Source organism: Typopeltis vanoorti, chromosome 4 (genome assembly GCF_054136105.1).
Source record: "Typopeltis vanoorti isolate ZY-2024b chromosome 4, IOZ_Tvanoo_1.0, whole genome shotgun sequence".
Classification (NCBI taxonomy): domain Eukaryota; kingdom Metazoa; phylum Arthropoda; class Arachnida; order Uropygi; family Thelyphonidae; genus Typopeltis; species Typopeltis vanoorti.
This window is the reverse complement of record NC_143552.1, coordinates 72175765-72198044: the sequence shown is the minus strand read 5'-3', so window position 1 is coordinate 72198044 and position 22280 is coordinate 72175765. Positions and strand designations below refer to the sequence as shown.

The window sequence follows — 22280 nt, the reverse complement described above, 5'->3', positions numbered from 1 at the left end:
ACCGGCTGAAATGCCATCCAGTACCACTGCTGTGTTCACATTCATGTTTTTCATTATGCTGAACTCCTCCTGTTCATCTCCCTTAATTTTGATATCTGTCACATCAGCAACTGCAAAATCTCCACCTGGATAAATACACCTTTGCGAAATGATCACTCATCATCTGAACTATTTCTTTTGCCTCTGTTACCTTCCCACCATGAGCATTGTTTAAAATCATCCTACCATAGTCATTGTTCATTTCAACTTGTCACCCTTCTTGCTTGCACTTTGTACTGCTCATGAGTATGGTGATCACCTTGTTCTTCATACCCCCCCCCCCCCAATGGTTTTTAATCAAGCTGTTGCTTTTATCTGTACCCATTGACTTAATTCCGACTTGGTTTATCCTCGTGACCACGGATATGCAGTTTGATACTGCATCTCTCAAACAATCTATGACACTACCCATACACTACTGACATTCTTTTTGTGTAGCTTCTCAAGCCATGGCACTGCTCCAAGATGCCTCCTAAGTTTGTCATAATTACCAGCTTTATAGTTCAGAATTCCACATGTTTCACAACTTCCCAGAACAAGACCTCATGGTCACTCTCCTCAATTGGAGTCAGAGTATGTCTACCTTGATTATGGATATATCTTCTGATGCTATTATCAAATCTAACAATCTCAAACCCCTTGTCCCCTCTATAACATGTTGTTTCATGTAATTATCCCTTAGCAGCTGTATAAATTTAACTTTCATCATGCCACTCTCCAATCTATGTCCTATAGTTAAAGTCTCCCATAATAATTGTTTGGCCTGCATTCATTGTGATAATCTGCCAATACATAGCATCTACATCTTCCTGTGGACCCCCCCCCCCTTGGTCTATAGCAGCATCCAACAATATATTTTGTCCTATTGGCCTTAATCTCACACCAAACAGTCTCAAATGAACCCATCTTCTCCTAGACCTAAAATCCTTTTGAACTTCTAATTTTGTTGGTTGTAATTCTTTAGCTGTCATCAACAATACCCCACCTCCTCTCCTATTCCATCTATCCTCCCTGAAATTACAATATCCTTTACATTCTATCCCTGTAACTATATCGTTTTCTGTCAACCAGGTATCATTGATACCTGAGCCTGTCATAATTACCTCCTAAGTCTGAATTACCTCATAATTACCTCCTAAGTTCAACTTGGCCAAGTTAAACTGACCAATTCCAAACACTCCTCTCCCTTTTTCCTGATACTTGCTTTCGTGCACATTTCAACATCCCCTTGTGCCCACAAATAACTTTGTGTAATGTCATTAGCAACTCCATTCAAATAAGAAACCTGTTAAATCACATTTAGCACTGCATAATCATTTCTGTACACATGCTGATTATCACAGGGGTGGCCAGACATATGCTTGATTGCTTCCATCCCCCCCACCTAATATCTCTATTTTCCCTGGTTATGCATTTCCAAACTCTCACTAAACAATGCTTTCTCCAAACGTCTAACTCCAGAACCATTTAAATGTAGTCCATCAGGCATATATGTGTCCTTTCGTCCATCAAATTCGCTTCATTCATCAATGAAGTGCACACCATTCCTCCTGCACAATCTTCTCATTGACTCATTAGCAATCATGTTCCTTCTTCTTAACTCTGTCCTATCATACCGAGGCAGCAGACCTACAATTTTTACTTCCTTACTCTTTGCTTCTTTCATCAACTCTTTCATATTTTCTCTCATTGCATATTTCTCCCTTTCAAATAATTTGCTCCTGCCATAACAATCATCTTTTTCACTTCTCCCTTCTGCAAACTAACAGCATACATATATTTTGCACCTGGGAAACATGTTTTCTTTACTTGCTCATTACATATACCTCTTATCATTGAATTTCCATACAATACCTTATCCTTATTTCCAGTTTCTCACGCTTTTATACTTTTCTGAATTCACATTTTCTTTCATTCTCCTGCCTGCTGCACTAGACAATAGTTTTTCCAGTCACTCCAGCTCCTATTTTGTCCCGTGGAGGATGCAATGTAAATGCGCTATTTCACTCCTTAACATCACTTCAACGTCCTCATTATTTCAGCCACTTTCACACTTTCGTTTTATGCACTATCATTCACTACTTCTGATTTGGCCAGAACACTTACTCTATCTTTCCTTGCATTGTTAACTCGTCAGTTCATTTTCTTGCTTTCCACACTACTCACATTCTTGCACTAGCACATGAAACATTAACGACAAATTCTGTCTCTATTCTTGCTACAGCCCGGTCAGTCTTGGCAATGAATATGTAGAACACACACACACACACACTGTATCCTACAAAATCCCTCATGCTAAACTTGAACAAGGAAGCCTTGTATAAAAACACACTTTCTAAATGATATACAGGTAACCCTCGTATAACGCGGTTTCGATATAACGTGGTCTACAAATTGTAGTAACCCTTGTTGAATGCGGCACTTATACAACGTGGTTTCGACATAAGACGATCTACAAACTGTACTAACCCTTTATCTTTTCATATATTTTTCAGCGTGCGACTTAAAAATCAAATTTCATCTTTGTTAAATTTGTTTCTGCCTGTATCGTGCATGTAGTTATAAGTAGCTAATTTATATTAGGAGAAATACCCTTTAGCACACATGTACCTCAATTGTTTACTGTATAAAGATTTATTGTTGAAAATTGTCTTCGTTTTCTGCCAGGAAAGCGCATTAAAAGTCATAAGTGTGTTAATCTCAAGCTGGGCACTTTATTTTTTGGTGAGTTACATACAACATGTAATGCTTTTTTTTATGTAAAAAAATGTATTTTTATAGTAATGGCCACTTAGAGTGCTTTTGCGATATGGTTGAAAACGAAATTAGTGAATTAATTGATGGGAAAATAGATTTAAATGAGAAGGAACTCATACAATTAATAGATGATGTCGAACCAAATGGCGGGGGAAAGTTCTGCCAAAGATTTTGATTGTGTCGAATCCATTAAAAAATTCAGTTTAAAGAAATTAGCAGAAGGATTGGACTTGGCAAGAAAGTTATTTTATGGATAATCTACATATTCATCTCTCAATGGGGTGCTCTAGAAAATTCACAAGACAGTTGGATATTTGTTTAGCTCTGTATGATGAACTTAATAAAAAATTGTAGTATAGTGGTAAGCAAGGTCTTATTACAGACTTTTTGATAACTAAACCAACTGAAATATGCAATGAGAATTATATTAATGATGTCCAAGAAATTTCAAGTGATGACGACGCCCGGCCACTCCTGAAGACAGTGATGACGGTTAAAATATGCACTTTATTTTTATTTTGTCTAAAACATTTATGCATTATGTGCAATGAAGTTTACGTACAATTAATAATTTTTTATAATTTTATGCTATGTATTTGTTTCATAGTTTATTTGTTTTCTTAACTTATATGAATTACCTGAATTAAATAAAAAAAATATTTTTGCTGGATATGTCATTGTTTATATAATCTTAAAAAAAACGATTTTGGAACCTAACCCTACTTTTTCCATGTGATCTGAGTCTCGCATAATGTGATTTATATAACGCAGCATTTTTGTGGAACCTAACATCCGCATTATGCGAGGGTTACCTGTACTGTATTAAATTTCACAAACAAACACACATACTCAACATTACAGTCTAAAATAAGTAAGATGTAACCAAAAATAATTTCTTAAATTACTAATTTTCACTAAAATAAAAGATATCTGTAGAACACATGCAACACAGCTTTTGCTCTGCACTATGCTAGTGCCATCACCATGTGAATCATTTGTGTGATTATGCTTGGAGTAACTGATGAGGCTAGAGATTTTGGAGTTATGGTGGATAAAGTTCAAAGGTCACATAACATAAATTGCAACAACTCATAATTGAGATATTGAAATGAACATGGACATGTAAAGATATAGAAGTAATTTTGCCCCTGTACTTTGATGCAACAACACCTGAACTGTGTGCACAGATTTGGTCTCTGGGTTCCAAAGAGATAAATAACCTATGGAAAAGCTGCAAAGAAGAGTTAGTAATGATATTGGGATTATGAAATGTAGATTTCTCCTCCTTCATCCCTTCTACTGCTGTATTGTTGAAGTCTTCCTTCTATGTGCTTTCCAAGGAATACAATATAGTCTTTTAAATCAAATCTAAACAAGTTTCTCCTTTCCCAACCCACTACCCATGCACAGTACTAACGGTGTATGGGTTGATTAACAAACCTCTTGTATATAGGTTCAACGTAAAAAAAAAATGATTACAAAGATAGATTGAGAGTATGGACTGCAGACACTGATAGGCAGAAGAAAGAGGAGCGATATGATAAAGGTCTATAAATTTTTGAGATGGTGCATCTGTAGAGGTTAAGTTTGTGTGCAGTTAAGAAAGAAGTAAGAGCTAGATTTTCTCTCATAGAGCTGTGAGTGAGTGGAACAGCTTGCTTATTGAAGTAGGTTATTGTATCTAGTGTGAATGAGTTTAAAAAACGTATGACAGCTAGTGTGAGTGATGTATGGCTTCCCTCAATGAGCCTTTGACTTCCTTGAAGTTGTTAGATCTGAAATAGGCGACTTCAAATTTTACATGACGTCACCATTCCAGAATCTAGCAATTAACAAAAATATATATATGCATACTTATCTTTTAGCGCAATGTAACAATGTTTTTTTTTGTAACAACATCTTGTATGATAAACTGTGAATTATGTGAATTTAAATTAATGTATCTATATGTCTAGCATGAATGTAAGTCAGCAAAAGGGGCAGATATGAGAGAAATCATTAGTAAAATATTGTAAATGAGAGAATGCGTATTATTCAGCAACATAGGGCAAAGATCGCCCTAGTAATGTAAAAACAGCGTAAGCACCCGCGGGCATCACATCTAAGAAGACATCATGACACATACGTTCCCGTAAACAAGAAGTCCCGTATGTTGATCGGTGAAGTCACCCAGCCGGAGACCAATGGGTGAGACGATAAGAGAAATTCAAACTCGGAAAGGTGGCGCTCTAGGGGAGCGAATAAAACCTGCGACACGGAAGTAAATCACCCCCGTTTTTTCTTGTTCCTGCATTTCTCTTCGTGTGCTTCAAGAGATCTTCACAGTTCAGCTCTCATTTTTGAGGGCTGACTTATGAAAGGATCTGGCATGACACCGTAGCAGATTTCAGCAAGATCAACCGTAGACCATGATGAGAAGAGCATCGACGTAAAACCTTAGCAGAGAGATAGCGCCCAGCTCAGGCGAGCACGTGTAACCCACGTGGCGATAAGATCGAGACAACCAGAATCGAAACAAAGAAGGAAGGACGGAAGAAAACTGATAAAGAATAGATAAGTACTCTCACTTGTTCTATCCCCTTTTGAGAATTGACTAACAGTGTTAAGAGAATGAAACCTAAAATTTGTAATGGAAGAAAGAGTGAAGAACTATGATTTATGTAAATGACTGTGCTTTTTAAATGAACTTTAAGAACTTTCAGTTTGATAGAGATTCTGTCATAATTAATCCAGGAGAGATTATAAAATGTGCTAAAATGCCTTAATGTCCAATTGGGCTGTAATTATGAATGTATTATATGTTGAGTTATTGAATTTGCTAACATTTGAAGTCAATGCATAATTGTTTTTAAGAGTGAGAGAGTGAATGAATGGTAGAAGTTTAAAATTAGATATGATAACCATTTTAACTCGTATGGCATTATATAATGAGTTTAATAAATGTTTTGATTCCTTACTTACATGTGTTCCTGATCATGATGACTGACCCTGACCCTTCATAAAACATCGAACCTGTGAGCGTGTGTGTGTGTGCGTGCGTGCGTAGGAATACCCCAATTGAAAGTAGTAGGGCATGACTGCAAATAAAATAAAATAAGCCAGAGAACCCAAGGCTTCTTAAGAATTTAATTAACATTATTAGTGGCACCTGATAGTCTATGATTACCCTAAAGGCTGAGTTTATCTCTAACCTTAAGGCCCAGGCTGTCGGAGATAAAAAATAAATTTTGCCTGAGTGACCAGGGTAACTCATGGAATTCAGGGAATAGATAATCTCTGGTGGCCCTTAAAGGTTAAAATACGTAAGAAAAGGTATAAGAGAAACGAGACATTACGTTAAGATTAATATTAGTGAAGATCACGTAACAATGGCGCAACCTACTTAACAAAGTGGTACATGCGATAGAATTTGATATAGCGGCTGAAGTAGGAAAGGATAAGGTTAAATAAATTGCCTCAATATATCAACATCAGAGATATACAAATGCAACAGAGTCTAATCATAATAATAATAATCTCTCCAAAAGAAAAAAGATTTTAAAAAAAATGTCCTACTTTAAATGGGCTACTTGTTTATTTTCAGGAAGCTTTGAAAATTTTAAACTTAGAAAAATTAGAGCAAGAAAGCGTACAGAAGAATTATGATCTTCTTTTCTCTGTAAATGAAAAGTCTAAGGGTGGCTCTTTCTACATTCAGTCCAAGGTAATTTTAGATTTTTTTCTTCATCTGCAAAAAATCTAGAAAAATAATGAAATTTCTTATTCATCGTGAATTTGGGAGCCTTCTTTAATAATATTTTATAATTAATTAATGTTTGTAATATATTTTCAGTTTTTGTGTAGTTACAATATGAAATATATAGATAAGGTAAAACTGAATAATAAAAAGTTTGGTTATCTTTTTACATATATTGTCACCCTTAATGAGAAATCTATATGACTGTGCAATTCACAAAATATAAAATGATCATCACTGTTTTTCATCTATAATTATATCATTGTTTTCTGTAAACATGATCTCATTGTTATATCTAAAAAAATAAAATGGAATAATAATAATATATTTCTGAAAGTACTCTATTATACATTTTATTTTCTCAGAAATAATTACATTCTGCTCATCCCTATATTTTACTCCTTAACATTGCTCTCAAATTGATTATGGTGTTGATTACAGCTTAGCATGCTTAGAATCAAACTGAAATTTTTATTTGATTTCTAGTTAATTCTTAACAAGATATATATATACAAGAAAAGTTTAATGTAATAAGACAGAGTAGGGTATTGCATATACATACTCAGTACCCTACTCTGTCTCATTATGGAGTAGGGAAGGGAGTATGCTTTCATTATCTTCTATGAGAGTCTGTTATAACCAGATTAGTTTATTATTGATATCTCTTATTATAATGCATTAAAATTTACTAATCAGAATGTAAAACGAATATTAATTGTGTTCTCTAACTAAAACATAAAAAGAAAACATTGATTGAACTTTTGAAGTATAATAATAAACAAATTCATTTATCCTATGTTTAGCTTTGCTAGTACGAATATCTCTGCATGTATTGATATATAAATAAGTTGTATGTCTATATACATATACTAAGTGTATGTACTAAACACACTTAAGTGTGAAGCTATTTTCAGTGACTTGTGATGTGCTAGATTTTTTTCTTGGACTGCCTTGGCATACTTCTTGGAAAATCAAGGCTTTTGATATTGATTTCTGGTTCAGAATGGAATGGGGAGATGAAAGCACACCATTCAATCATGGATAAGGGATGCTTAAGGGTCAGAGCTATATAACTAGGAGGATACTTCCACATAGCCTTTTAAGGAATGCAGAGAACTGACCGAGGCTTTTCACCTAATGTCGAATCTTCACCTTCTCATGGTGCATCCTGTTAGGTATCTACCCATATTCTGAACAAATGAGGGTGGGCTTGCAATTTGGGATTTAGCTGAACAAATTGTATTCTTATTGGCTACACCTGAATGTATTTGGTATCAGGAGTCTGTAAAAACTAATAACTGGTATGAGACCTAACACCGAGAGTCAGGGGAAAGTAAATTATAAAGGGAGGAATGGTGTGAATGCGAGTGTAAGAGCGACTGTGTTAATGATGGGAATGGGCTTTGTCATGGAAATGTTGACGAGGCGAGAACGATTTTGGGCTTGTGTTCGTCCGGTTCAGACCCATCATATGTGCAAAGATGTCTACATGTGTAAGGCATTAGAGAAGAATAGAGATCTGCAAGTTGTCCAACTGTGTAAGGCAGACTGCAAACAAGAGTATACAAAAAACATGCATGTAGATTATTATATCTGTACACGAATGCTAGGAGTATGAGAAACAAAGGGGTAGAGTTTGTTGCCTTAGTCAATATGTTGCGGCCTCAGATTGTAGGAATTAGTGAGACCTGGCTATCAGAATCAGAGTGTCATGGGTACAGTATTTTTAGGAAGAATAGCGTGGATAGGAGAGGAGGGGGCATGCTAATGATATTGGATGACTTAAATGCAGTTAGAGTTGAGAACCTATGAATGTAGTAATACTACTACTAACAATATTTCATGTGGCAGCGAGTTTGAAGCCATCTGGTGTGAGGTGGAATCTAACAAGACAAATTACATAATGGAGTGTTGTTACAGACCTGGTGGATCGGTTGCTGGTGATGAAGAAATGCATCACCAAATAGAAAAGATGAGTGCAAAAAGAGCAATTCTGATATATATCGGAGAGAGAGTACAAAGGAAAGTGTTAAAAATGATATCAGGATTGTGGAATACTGATTATGAAGACAGATTGAGAATTTGTAGACTGCAGACACTAGCAAACAGGAGGAAGAAAGAGATGGTGATATGATTGAGACTTACAAACTTTTGAAAGGGATCATACAGGATTTCAATTGATGGAATTTTTCGATTTATGGAGGGTGGGGAAAGGACGAGAGGGCATCCTTGGAAGCTGAGAATGAAGGCCGCCAAGAAGGGTGTGAGGGCTAGATTTTTCTCTCAGAGGGTGGTGCGTGATTGGAATGGATTGCCATTGGATGTTGTTGTGAGTGCAAGCAGTGAATGAATTCAAGAATAAGTATGATAGCTGGTGTGTGTAGTATGTGGCCTCCCTTGATGAGTCTCTGACTCCCTGGGGTCTATCTTAATAAATATAATAATAATAAACCACAATGTAAAATGATAGTACAACATGGTACTCATTTCAGCATGAATTATTTCAGTTACTCAGTTGAAATAAGTTGGTATTTGAATCAGAACAACAAAACTAATTAGCCAAAAAAAAAAAAAAAGATGGGGGAATAGAAATCAAGGTGGTTGTCCTGTTTGGCACCATTGTACTGTCCAAAGTTTCATTTTGAGTTAGTTTTGAGCAGAATAAAATGAATTTCATATTGAAAAGAAAATGTGCAAAAGTTTTAAAAATAATCACAGTCAAACAACTTTCAGAATTCAAGCATACAAATATTATTCAAGAAAAAAATGGGGTTGGAAACAAGAACTAATAAACCTTGGAACTTAGTGGTAAACTGAAGAAAACATTGACTGATTCAGCTGAGAGCCAAATGGCAAAGAAGTTGTCTGAGAATAGAAAAATTAAAACTTTATGGTGGACTTAGGAACTTACAAGCAATCATGGAAAGTTCCTGGCAAGTATGTATGTCAGAATGTACCCTGAGAAAATATAGAGAAAAATATAAGAAAGCAAAGCAGTGTGAAAAATGAAACCAAATTTCTAGGAAGACTTTGGTAAGAATATAAATATCAGAAAAGTGATAAAATGTTCTGGAGGTTTTTTTTTAATAAACAAATAAAAAAAGCTTAGAAATAAAAGAAAGCGTATTCTAATAGGAATCAGATGATAAAAATATTCTAGGTGTCTGGAGTAATTACTTTAAAATATTGCATTGGTAAAAAATAATCAGGAGTAATACTTGATATCAATACTTGAGGAAGAAAGAGCCATCAAAAAGTTTAATGTGGAAAGGCAGCTGAGTAGATGATATTTGATCAGAAATCCTCAGATATGGTGGCATACAGGTCTTATAGTGACTGCACTGCATAATTCAGAAAGTCAAATTCAGATTATAAGCCTAGAGCTGTCATCCATCTGTAAAAATGGAAATAAAACCAAATATGAAAATTATAAAGGAATTTTCCTACTGAGCATTCCTAGTAAGATTTATGCAATCAGACTTGAGAAAAGGCTAAGAAAAATTGTGGAAAGGGAACTTGCTCTAATTTTCACTTTGGGACAGATAGGTGAAAATTAATGGGAATATAACAAGGATCTATATTTAAGTTTTGTATAATCTGGAAAACAGATATGATAACTGCCAAAAGAAAAGTTGTTTGAAAAACTTCAATTATGTGACGTAAATTGTACATGATATTGAACAATACGAAGTCTGTATTTGAGCTGCAAATCAGCAATTAGAACTGAAGGAAGTTCAGTAAGATAATTTGTTGTAAAATCAGTTGCGAGGTATGGATACATGCTATATCTACTGTTATTCATCTCTGTGGGTCACATTATGAAAGAAAGCAGCGTTAAGTTTGATATCAAAATTGGAGATGTTAATCTCGCCACTTCACTTTATGCAAATTGTGTTATACAGGAATACCTCGATTATCGCGGTTATTGTTGCCACGAAAAATACCGCAATAATCAAATCTGCGATGATCGGGATAAATAATGCATGTAAAATGGGTGATCAATGCCAAGGATTTTTCAAATCTATTAATGAAATTTTATATATCGAGTAAAAAAGAAATGTGTTAAACGTGTTAAGTAAAAAATATGAAGGTTCATTAAGAAAAACAAGATTATTCTTTAATCTTTATTTATATATAAGAAGTACATACAATTATTCTTTCTTGGATAAAAATTGGTGTAGAGTTGTCTGGCGGAATTTTTTCTTTCTTTTTTCTTCGTATAAAACTCGGTAGCAATGGATGGAATTTTCAATTTCCCGACGAACTTTCAGTGATCGCTCGAGATTAGGATCGCCGTTCAAGATTTTTTCTTTAAAATTTTCAGCAATTCTAAACATTTTGTCCATTTCTTTTAGGGTAAATTTCTTCGGTGCCAAGTCAATTTGTTCGTCATTATCATCGATTTGAGCATCGTAAGCATGTTCTCTCTCAAGGTTAATTAGGTCTTCATCATCCAGCTCCTTATCATATGACTGAAGCAGGTCCTGAACATCACCTTTTTCAATTTCTTTTAGTCCTAGATCGAAGCCAAGCTCAGTTATGTCATTGATAACACGGGTTACTTCATGTTCAAATCCTTTAAAATCATTTGCACAATGAGGAATAATCTTTTGCCACGCCGCTCTCAGGTTGCTAGATGTTACTTCACCATGCTTCCTTGACATTGAATGCCTTCCAGAATTCTGTCAAAGTCATAGCTTCATCTCCTGTAGTCTTTTCTATTGCTTGTGAAAAAGTTCTTTGTAGGTAATATGCCTTCAAGGATGCGATTACACCTTGATCCATTGGCTGGATGATGGAAGTGGTATTAGGTGGTAAATAAATAACTTTTACATTTTCACACAAATCATTCAGTGCTGTTGGATGACTAGGTGCATTATCTAATATCAACAAGATTTTAAAATCAAGATTTGATGACTTGCAGTACCTTTCAGCTTCAGGACAAAAACAGTTTTTAAACCAATCCTCAAAAATAGTTTTCGTCATCCAAGCTTTTCTGTTGAATCTCCAATGAACAGGGAGAAAATTTTTATCTAAACTTCTAAGTGGGCGAGGATTTTGTGAACGATAAAGAGAGGCTTCATCTTGTAATCTCCAGAAGCATTGCCACATAATAAAAGTTTTACACGCTCCTTTGAAACCTTGTAGCCAGGCTGTGATTTTTCATTTTTTGCTAAAAATGTTTTAATGGGCATTTTTTTCCATAATAAGCCTGTTTATGGAAATTTCAAACTTCTAAGCGGGCGAAGATTTTGTGAACGATAAATAAAGAGAGGCTTCATCTTGTAATCTCCAGAAGCATTGCCACATAGTAAAAGTGTTACATGCTCCTTCGAAACCTTGTAGCTAGGCTGTGATTTTTCATTTTTTGCTAAAAATGTTTTAGTAGGCATTTTTTTTTCCATAATAAGCCTGTTTTGTCAGCATTAAATATCTGATCATCGGTATAATTTCCTTCTTCAATGATCTGTTGCAATTCACCAGGAAAACTAGCTGCTGCTTTTTCATCGGTGCTTACAATTTCACCTTGTACACGAACACTGTGAATGCTCAATCACTTTTTGAACCGATCAAACCACCCTGAACTTGCAGAGAAAGTTTCTTCCACTACTGATGGTGAATCATTTTCGCTTTCTAATTGTTTTCTTTTTAAAGTTTCAAACAAATTCAATGCTTTTGTTTTTATAGTCATTTGACTAAGAGGAATTCTCTTTTGGTTACAATCTTTTATCCACACACTAACAATAGCGTTTCCATTTCAATCATAAGATGGCTTCTGTTTCTCGTAGTTTGGGACACAGACGAGGTCAATGCACTTTGTCTTAGTTGCTTATAGTTTGCAGCGTGGTCTAAAATATGGCGAACAGTTGATTCATTTAGACCATACTCTCTTGTAATTTTGGCTTTGGTTATGCCTGCTTCATACTTATTTATCATATGCAACTTATCTTCTAAGCTGATCACTCTACGTTTCTTCTTGAAAGCTATAGACTTGAAATCATCCTTATTTCTTTTAGCATTCATTGTAGGGATAAATAACAAGAGAAATAAATATCCACATGTACTTCAGGCAAGGGCGGATAGTTACTGATAAGTGGTGAGAAGGCGCCGTCGGATAAAAACAAAGCGCTACAAGAGAGCGATACCTGGAGAGTGGCGACTTGAACTGGTTGCATATGTAGTGGGCTACATTTCATGGCCGTGATAATTTGAATTTGGAGCGCTATAATTGGAATTTTGGTATCAAATTATAAACCGCAATAAATTGAGAATTGCGATAATCAAGGTATTCCTGTACTTTTAAATAAATCCAGTACAAGTCAGCTGGATTTCTTAACTGAATTGAATAACAGATGTAATATATTTGGTGTGAAAATTAGTAATAACTTGTCAAATGCTATGGAAATAGAAGGAATAAGGGAGGTTCAGAGTTCCTGCAAGGTTTTTTACATGCCCTTATAGGCTGTCTCCTTCATCTGCATATAAGAAATGAGGGGGTTGGATATAGAAACCCAGGAGATGGAAATGGACATTTATGATCTTTAATAAGTACAAGGGTTGCATTTCATCTAATGATGAAATTCATCAATCACCAATTGGAATTCATGTTAAAAAAGCTGGACACCATGTGAAGGTGTAGTTGTTGACTTGGCTCGAAGAGGCTATACTGTGCATCACTCTTCCATATGTGGCCCAAGTACAGAAGATAGTAGTTAAGTTTATAGATGATCGGCTTCTCATTTCATTCAGTGCTCTTTTATATTCAGTTTTTGTTGCATGTTTGGCAGACTGATTAGCCAAGTGATTAAAAGTACCTGCTCTCCAACCAACAGGCAGCAGTTCATTCATGTAGAAAAAGAAACCACACCTAGCAGATACAGAACACTGAAAAGAAGGTGGCATTCATGTTTGTTCCTGGTTGGCTAAGTCGTTAACATATCCGCTCTCCAACAGGGCATGGATTCAAATGAGTTTGGATGTTTGTGATTGTCTTTAAGCGGAAGATTAATTTCATGGTCTGGTGTGAGACCATGGCCCTGCTTATTGGAAGCCTGAAGTAACTTGAAAAAGTTAGATCATAGAATGTCTTTAATACCTTAGCTGAAACCTTGAACCCATGAAAACAGTGTTTCCTGATATAAAAATTCATTGCTGAATGCTATTATAAGTATTTTGTGTCTCCACACCTGTTCACTAAGTTTCACGCAAAACTTAATTCATATACACACACACATTACTCCTCCAAAGTTGATAAATTAAAATATGATGCAAAAAAGCACTAAACACAAGTAGACAAAAGCAATGTGAAAACATGGGAGCAGTATGAGGAGGCCTCTTACATAGCACAGCTACAGCTAGCTAAATGTTTCTGAAACTATAAAAATGATGTCTGGAAGTCATTAATAAGATATCATAGCATAAATATTTCAAATTTATCAACAGTCACTTCAAAACAATTCTGAAAAACTTGTGACAGCATTACTTTTGCTTTGTTCTAATTACCATTCTAATGGTTTATCTTTATGGTTATAATATGCAAAACAGCACTAAACACAAGTAGACAGAAGCAATGTGAAAATATGACTGAGTCATTGCAAATGTGTAGTAACATAAGCAGTATGAGGAGGCCTCGTGCATAACACAGCTACAGCTAGCTAAATGTTTCTGAAACTATAAAGATGTCTGGAGGTCATTGATAAGATATCATAGCGTACATGATTTCAACTTTTTCAACAGTCACTGCAAAACAATTCTGAAAAACTTGTAACAGCATTACCTGTATTTTGTTCTAATTACCATTCTTATGGTTTAGAGATATGCTCTGATTCGTAATCCTTGTTTGATTCTGCTCTCTGAAGAAGCAGCTATATTTGTAAAATTAGCTGATGTGTGTTCCTCTTATGTAGATATTAATGGCTCTTAAAAATCCAGTTTTATTTTATTTATTTATTTTTATCCACTTAAGTAGACAAAGACCGTGCTCAAACATGACTGAGTCATTGCAGATAGGTAGTAACACATGAGTAATGTGAGAACAACTCATTCATAATACTAGTTTAGCACCATGATCCTGTTTCCAGCTTCTGAATTACAACACCACTCTGAGAATTGGAATTACACCTTGATACTGTAATATTTCTGTGTTTTGGTAACATTTGACACTGTTGCATAATGAGTTGCCTATTTAAATTAAGGAAGACAAGGAGAGATAATTGGTTGATTGGATAATAGCATAGTCTAATAAATATCAATGATTTCGGTTATAAAAGAGCACTGTCTAATTTCAGACAATCGTAAATGTTTACAAATATCTAGTGACTGAGAACTGGTAGTTTTGATAAAGTAGGGATAGTCTCTGAAAATAACTTTATTTTATACAGAGGTGGCAGGATCCCTCTCTGGAAACTTAGGTCCTTTCTCCTTTCATCCAGCAAACTTAATTTAAAAGCTGGGGAAACATGTCGTGTGGCTGTAGTCACCGTACTGTAATACTAAACAACTAATCAGTCTTTAGCCATTGGTATTTCATTGATATGTTTAAAAATGCAACAGAGAACAAAGATTACTATTTTATCTGGTCCAAAATTATTGGATCCATTCAAGAATCAAAAGCTCTGAATCCCTAGAACTAGAGCAGTAGTAGTTATACATACAGTCAGTCTTAACAGTTTTGAAAATGACATCAAGTAAGCAAAATAGAATTACATACCATGTCTAAGTTTATCCAGGATGCTGCAAAGAAGACAGTCTGTATTTTATAATAGTTATCACTATTATTTAAAACAGACAGATTGAACTTTAATCCTTTCAGTTTCCCAGTGCTGCACAGTCATTACAGAGTAAGACTGAGTAATTCAGAAGTTTTATTTTTAAAAAAATAAATCAAAATAGTACAAGAAAACGATTTTGTACATTTTTTACAATTTTTATGGTGATCTAATGATGGTGAGATTTTGTGATCTGTGATAAAGGTGAGTTAGATGATCACATATGGGAGCTAGCAGGGTTTATTCTCCCAGAAACTTTAATTTTTCAACCTGCATACAGACAAATTGGCCATGAGAACATGCAATTTACAGACAAAACATACCATTGTTGTTAGTTGTAATGGGTTATAAATGGCATTGATGGTAATAGTATTGCTGTGTGTGTAGTTGTAGGATTGAGTAGTGAAGGTGGTAAGTTTGGTTTAGTTGGAGGATGAAATAGTGGGGGTAAAGGGCCCTCTTGCAGTGAGTCCTTAGAAGTGTCTCATAATAATAATCTTTTGGCATCCCTGAGATATCCATGAAATAATATATTAAGAATTTTCTCTGAAACTTTTATAAAATTACAATAAAGTTTGTGTTCTCAATTATGAAATAGTTGTGGTACATCTATGAGTATTCTGCTGACAAGAAATTAAATTCTTGTTTCTGCTGTTTTTCATCATCATCATCAAATTCCTGATATATACCCTCAGGGGGTGTACAGGATATGATAGTACTACATGAAAAATTTACATCATTACTAACTTCTTATCTACAATTTTTCCTCCAAATCAGTCTGTTAAATGTCAAGACTCCAATATTATCAGGTCTTATATTTCTGTCTTCTAAGGCACTTTTTACTGTATCAATCCACCTATATCTAGGTCTTCCTCTGGGTCTTTTTCCTGCCAATCTGGCAGAGAACACTTATTTTGCTAATCTTTCCTCTCCCATTTTGCTTAAGTGACCATACCACCTGAGATTAGCTCTGCTAACACTTTCCTGGATGCTGACAATGTCAAGTTCTTTCGTAATATCCTCATTTTTAATATGATATTGCCATTGATGCTATCTGTTCATGCCCCTAATCTTTCTCAGGACTCATATCTGTGGTTTCATATCTGTTGTTTTTTGTTTTTTTTAATATGAGAAAACCTTTAAATTATGCTGGATGGTTTAGGTGATTTGCATGAAATGTCTATTGCTCGTAGCATACAAAAATGAAAGTGATATGAGAACTATAAATAACTACATTTCAGAATAACATTATATAATGATATTACTGATTAGTATGTTTTTAAATTTGGTGCCATTTTAGTATATGCAATACGGATTCAGTTTTTTATTTTTTTTATTTTTTAATATTATTTTTTTATATGGCACTCATCTACAAAAGGTTATTAATCTACATTACATTAATATCTTGGGTAGACTAAGAGTTTCTCTCTTTTTTTTTTTTACTTTTTATATTTAATTCCATTTATTTTTAGATAATCCAGAATCCTTCTCTAGAGACATGAAACTTTTTCAAGCCACTTCAGTCCTCCGGTAAGTTTGTGCACTGGTCATACATAAAGTGATGGAATTTATCTCCCACTTGAATGTTTTCGGATGACAGGCTAAATTTATTTAGCATAATAAATTATTATGCAAATATTTTGCTGCAGTCACCAAGACATCGTCATAGCCACAAAAATACAACTTAGCATGTGCAAGCAAGCACACTAACAGAAGGGCAAACATAAACTAAAAAGTGAGATCAGTATCCTACATTCCTGTGTGTGGTGTTTTAATCTTGCCAAAGGTCTCAAGATAATGGTCTCTCAGATTTTTGGTAAAGAGACAGCCACATTTGTTCTGATCTGGCAAATGTAATGCTATGATGTATTTTAGAAATATCTAACCGATTTATGTCTGCTCCTGTATAAAAGGGAGGTTTGCTCCATGGGATCCAGTAATTCTACTGTTTAGACTTACTTGCTGGTTTGAACTCATTACGGAGTTTAATGGGATAAATACATCGCATATAAAAATGATTAAACAACGTGTTTAATCACATTCATTTATTTTCATGATATTAATGATAAGAAAATAATGACTATTTATTAATTTATTTGCTGGTATTATTATATCCAGCATCTTCAGAGCACAAAAACAGTTCGTCACAGTATGCAAAACAACAACAATTTGATATAACAGTGGGACTAGTTTAAACAATTGTAACAACAACACAAGGAACTAAGGTCCTAATTAGGCGCCACCTATGTTGGAAAAAGAGAGAAAACAAGTATTAATCAGATCTTAAAATGACTGTCTCCCAGAATTTTGGTAAATTTATACAGCCATATTTGTTGATGTTTGGAGTATGTTTTAAAGCTTCTGTTGATTCCAAAAACAATCTCTCTGACTTATAATGACTTCTGTTTAGCACTTTTGTTGTCCTCCAATTGATCCTGTGTGAAGGGGTATCCGAGGCATGGTCTGCTAGACCTGACTTGCCATAATGATAGTGCTGGATATCAATAGTGTCTGTTCATAGTAAGGGTATTTTATAAACTCCTGGATGAAATATCAGCAAATAAGTTAATAAATAGTAATTATTTTTTTATCATTCTGTGTTGTTCAATACCATGAAAATAAATTAACATATACTGCAAACACATAAGACTTTCTATGCGTTTGAGAATTCTTCATGGAGACAATATCATACGCAAGACACAACATTATGCTAAGTGGAAGTTAAAATTGGTGCTGCAGCTAAACAGGTTAGCCTTCTTAAAGAGGTACCGAGTTACCAATACAATACCAAACTGTGTCAGAATTAAAAAACAAGTTTCACTCGACCAAAGCCCAATGTATTTACAAATGGGTGAGTTTAGCACTGTTACGTGAACAGATTAATGCTACTCATATGGAGCTCTCAAAAATAACTGCAACTATCAAAACTCTATGCGACGAACTGTGGGATAACATTGACAGTATCTCCAACACAGCAGCTAATAAAGTTGAAATCCTCCAGCATTATAGTGCTACGAAATGACTGCAGTCAACAGGATCACATTGTTGTGAATTTATCATCAGTAGCCCTAACAGATGAAGCTGTTAGTGCATTAAGTCGAGGACATAATTTTGCCATTACCACATAAGTTCCACACAAGTTCCAAAAGCCAAAATAATGGCTTCCGTTGAATGGGGAATATACAACCTACCTCCATCAACATCCAATAACATTCACTTGAATGTGGCCAACATCCTAATCCATTCTGAGCTTCCCAAAAAAGAACACCCCACAAAAGGAAATCAGTGCTTTAAAAGAGCTACACACTAATAACCACGTCGATATAACTAAAGCAGACAAAGGTAATGCAACTGTAGTGATGAATTTAGCTGAATATGAAGGCAAAATGCATATACTTTTATGAGACCAGTGAATATATCAAATTATAAGGATCCCACTACTATCAGAAGATTGATTCCAAAAATAATTTAGCCAAATTACTAGCCACCCTCATAAATAATTCTCCCTCCTTTGTTAAAAATTCTGTTCACCTAAAAAGTATTTTAGAAAACCGTATCATAAAAAAGTTCAGATGTAATGATCAGCTTTGATATCACTTCACTATTTACAAATGTACCGTTAATTAAAATCCTTGATTTACTAAAGTCACATTTTCCCGCTGATATATGAACTATTTTTAAATTTAAAGTATATTCAGGTTATTTTGCATGGAAAGGAAAGATATACAAACAACTAGATGGGACAGCAATGAACTCTCTATCCCCCTTTAGCCAATTTCTACATATAACACACTGGGAAAAGCTAGCTTTGGCTATGCTATGTTGATGATGTGTTTGCTATTTGGCCACATGGTTCAGACACATTGGATACAATTTTAGTTTATTTAAATAGCCAACACTCTAAAATCCACTTCACAATGGAGTAGGAAGCTAATGACTGTCTGTTCTTCCTGGATACACTAACCACACGGCTTCCATATGGTTCCTTATCTTTTTCAGTTTACAGAAAACCAACACATACAGGGAGATATTTGCACAAACAGTTACACCATTATCCAGCTCAACAATATGGTATCCTAAAAACACTAACTCACAGAGCTAGAGCTATTTGTTCCAATGATAATGTTCTTACTGCTGAACTCACTCACTCATCACACCTTAGCCAATGGCTATAATCCCCATAGTATAGAAAAAATATTAAATGCTCCCCAGAAATCCTCCCCCCATTGCCTACCACACAAGATTACAGCAAAACTTTTACCATCCCATACATTCAGGCACACCTGAAAAAATATCTAGAGTGCTTAATTAACATCAATTATTCACCATGTTCAAATCCTATGTCAAATTGTCAGCTCTCATCCTTTCATCTAAGGACAAACTCTCTTCTTTATCACATCCAGGAGTGTATGAAGTACCTTGTTCTTGCAATCAAGCTTACTATAGACAGACAGACAGGAAGAACTGTTGACATCTGCCTTGGTGAACATAAAAATACATTCTGCACTATCGTTATGGCAAGTTGGTCTAGCAGACCATGCCTTGATACACAGGATCGAGTGTAAGAAAACAAAAAGTGCTACACAGAAGTCATCAAAGAGACTGTTCAGAGTATGAAAATTTGCAAGAACAAGAGATACTCTAGACCAGTGGTCTCCAAACTTTTCTGATCACTTACCCCCAAGACAGAAAAAATAAATAGCGCGTACCCCCAATTGATTGAGCAAAAATTTATTGTAATAAGCATTATAAAGAGGAAATATGCCTTGTATCATCATATAATAAAAAAGCTAGATATTTTTACACATTATTTTTATTATTAAAAGCTCACAAACATATTTATTACAGTATTTAATGTGAACAATGGCCTTGCATTTCTTTCATAATTTGTTGAAATTCTGGTTTGATGGCTTCTGATAATACTACGATACGAAGGTCTGGTTCCAAGTTTAATTTATTTCGATATTTGGTTTTAATACCTGTCATTGCAGAAAATGATAAATGATACCAGAAAATAATTTGTAAAATTTAAATATAATTCATTTACTATTGATAATATCAAACACTTTTAAAAAATGTAAGCAATTTTGATAATATTAATTCACTATTTCTAGTGTAAACGTAAAAGTAAGCACAAAAAGGCATTGGAATTGCACAGAAACAATATATACTAAAAAATCATTAAACTTACTACTAAAAGTCTAATAATTAATACAACTGTGGTGTCATCTGTAGATACCAGGATAACTAAGCAATTTTCCTTCTCTAGTTGGGCTTGTCAACACTAGGATGCTCTACAAACAATGGCAATGATAAGAAGTAAGAGATTTACTCCCTAGTTTTAAAAAACATGACAGCTTTGCCACAGACAATTATGTGTGCAAAGTCATCCAATGTGCGCTACTCACAAATTTAAGTTTACAGGATCTTTATAACGTCTTTGTCTATATTAGATATATGTTTAATTGATTGATGAAAGAAAGTAATATTCTTTATCTTTAATTAATTACTTAATTTTTTTCCTATCAATATAAAACTTTTTTTTGATGTATCCCCACGTATCAACCAGTGGGGTACGTGTGCCCCACTTTGGAGATCACTGCTCTAGACCCAATGATGGTCTAGATGTTGGAAAGGATCTTTTGGTGTGCAGATAAGGATAGGTTATATTTGGTACAGCAGAGAGGTCTGTACATCATACCTTTTTAGAACATATCAGTTTTTTTCTGTGTTGCTCAGGATGTAGGGAATGGCAGTGGATTTTTTATGTTCTGAATGGTGGGGAGATTGGGTTGGTAGAATGAGCAGAGAGTTCTGATGAGTTGTGAAGGAGAAGGTCATTTGGCCATAAACAGGGTTATAAAGGGGAGGCCTGGAAAGTTCTGATAAACACCTGGAACAAAAATGATATCAAAGCAACTGATATATAACCACAAGAAAGAACATACTAGTAGCAGAGTTATGAAGGTAACTTATGTTCTTATATCCTTGTACAGGTAACTCTCGTATAACGTGGTACTTATACAATGTGGTTTCAATAAAAACGCTGTATACAAATTGTAGTAACCCTTTATATATTTTTCACTGTGCGACTTGAAAATCAAATTTTATCTTCGTTAAATTTGAGTCTGCCCATATTGTGCATGTAGTTATAAGTAGCGAATTTATGTTTGGGGAAATACCCTTTAGTACACATGTACGTCAACTGTTTACCGTATAAAGTGTTTATTGTTGAAAATTGTCTTCGTTTTCTGCCAGGAAAGCGCATTAAAAATCATAAGTGTGTTAATCTTAAGCTGAGCACTTTATTTTCTGTTGAGTTACATACACAATTAATAGCTAATGATTTTTTTATGGAAAAAAATATTTTTATAGTAATGGCCACAAACTGCAACAAAAGCGAAAAACCAACATTGAAAAGAAAATTAATTTCTCTTGAAGAAAACATTAAAATCTTGGATCGGTTGAAAAATGGAGAAAAACAGTTGTTGTTGCAAGGACACTGAATTTAAATTAATCTACAATTCGAAAAAGCAAACCGAATGGACATAAAATCCGAGAAAGTGTTTATTGCTGGGTCAATGGTAAGTGCAAAACACGTTGCTCGTGTACGTGATATTCTAATTGGAAAAATGCAGAAATCTCTAATGATATGGATAGAAGATTGCACTCAAAAGAAAATTCCTTTGGGTGGAAATCTTATTAAACAAAAAAGCTCTCACAGTTTATAAATATTATGATGCAGACCAGGTGTTCAATGTGGATGAATCCAGGTTATATTGGAAGAAATGCAAAAACGCATCTATATTTTGAAAAATGAAAGATCAGCTCCTGGATTCAAAGTTTCTAAATATAGAATTACTCTACTGTTTTGTAGTAATGCATCAGGTGATTACATGACAAAACCAGTGTTTATTAACCAATCCTCAAATCCTCGTGCTATGAAAGATTAAATTCTGCACTTTATTTTATTTTGCCTA

At 34.6% G+C, this 22280-nt stretch overlaps 1 protein-coding gene across 1 annotated transcript in view; it reads left to right on the top strand.

Annotated features, from left to right (window-relative positions):
• The window catches only part of LOC150107402 (mitochondrial coenzyme A diphosphatase NUDT8-like), a 104883-nt gene that overhangs the window by 61042 nt on the left and 21561 nt on the right, over window positions 1-22280 (top strand). The window contains exon 4 of the mRNA XM_090391272.1: window positions 6380-6499. Coding sequence (XP_090247398.1) covers window positions 6380-6499 — 120 coding nt within the window. The remainder of the gene's footprint in view (window positions 1-6379; window positions 6500-22280) is intronic.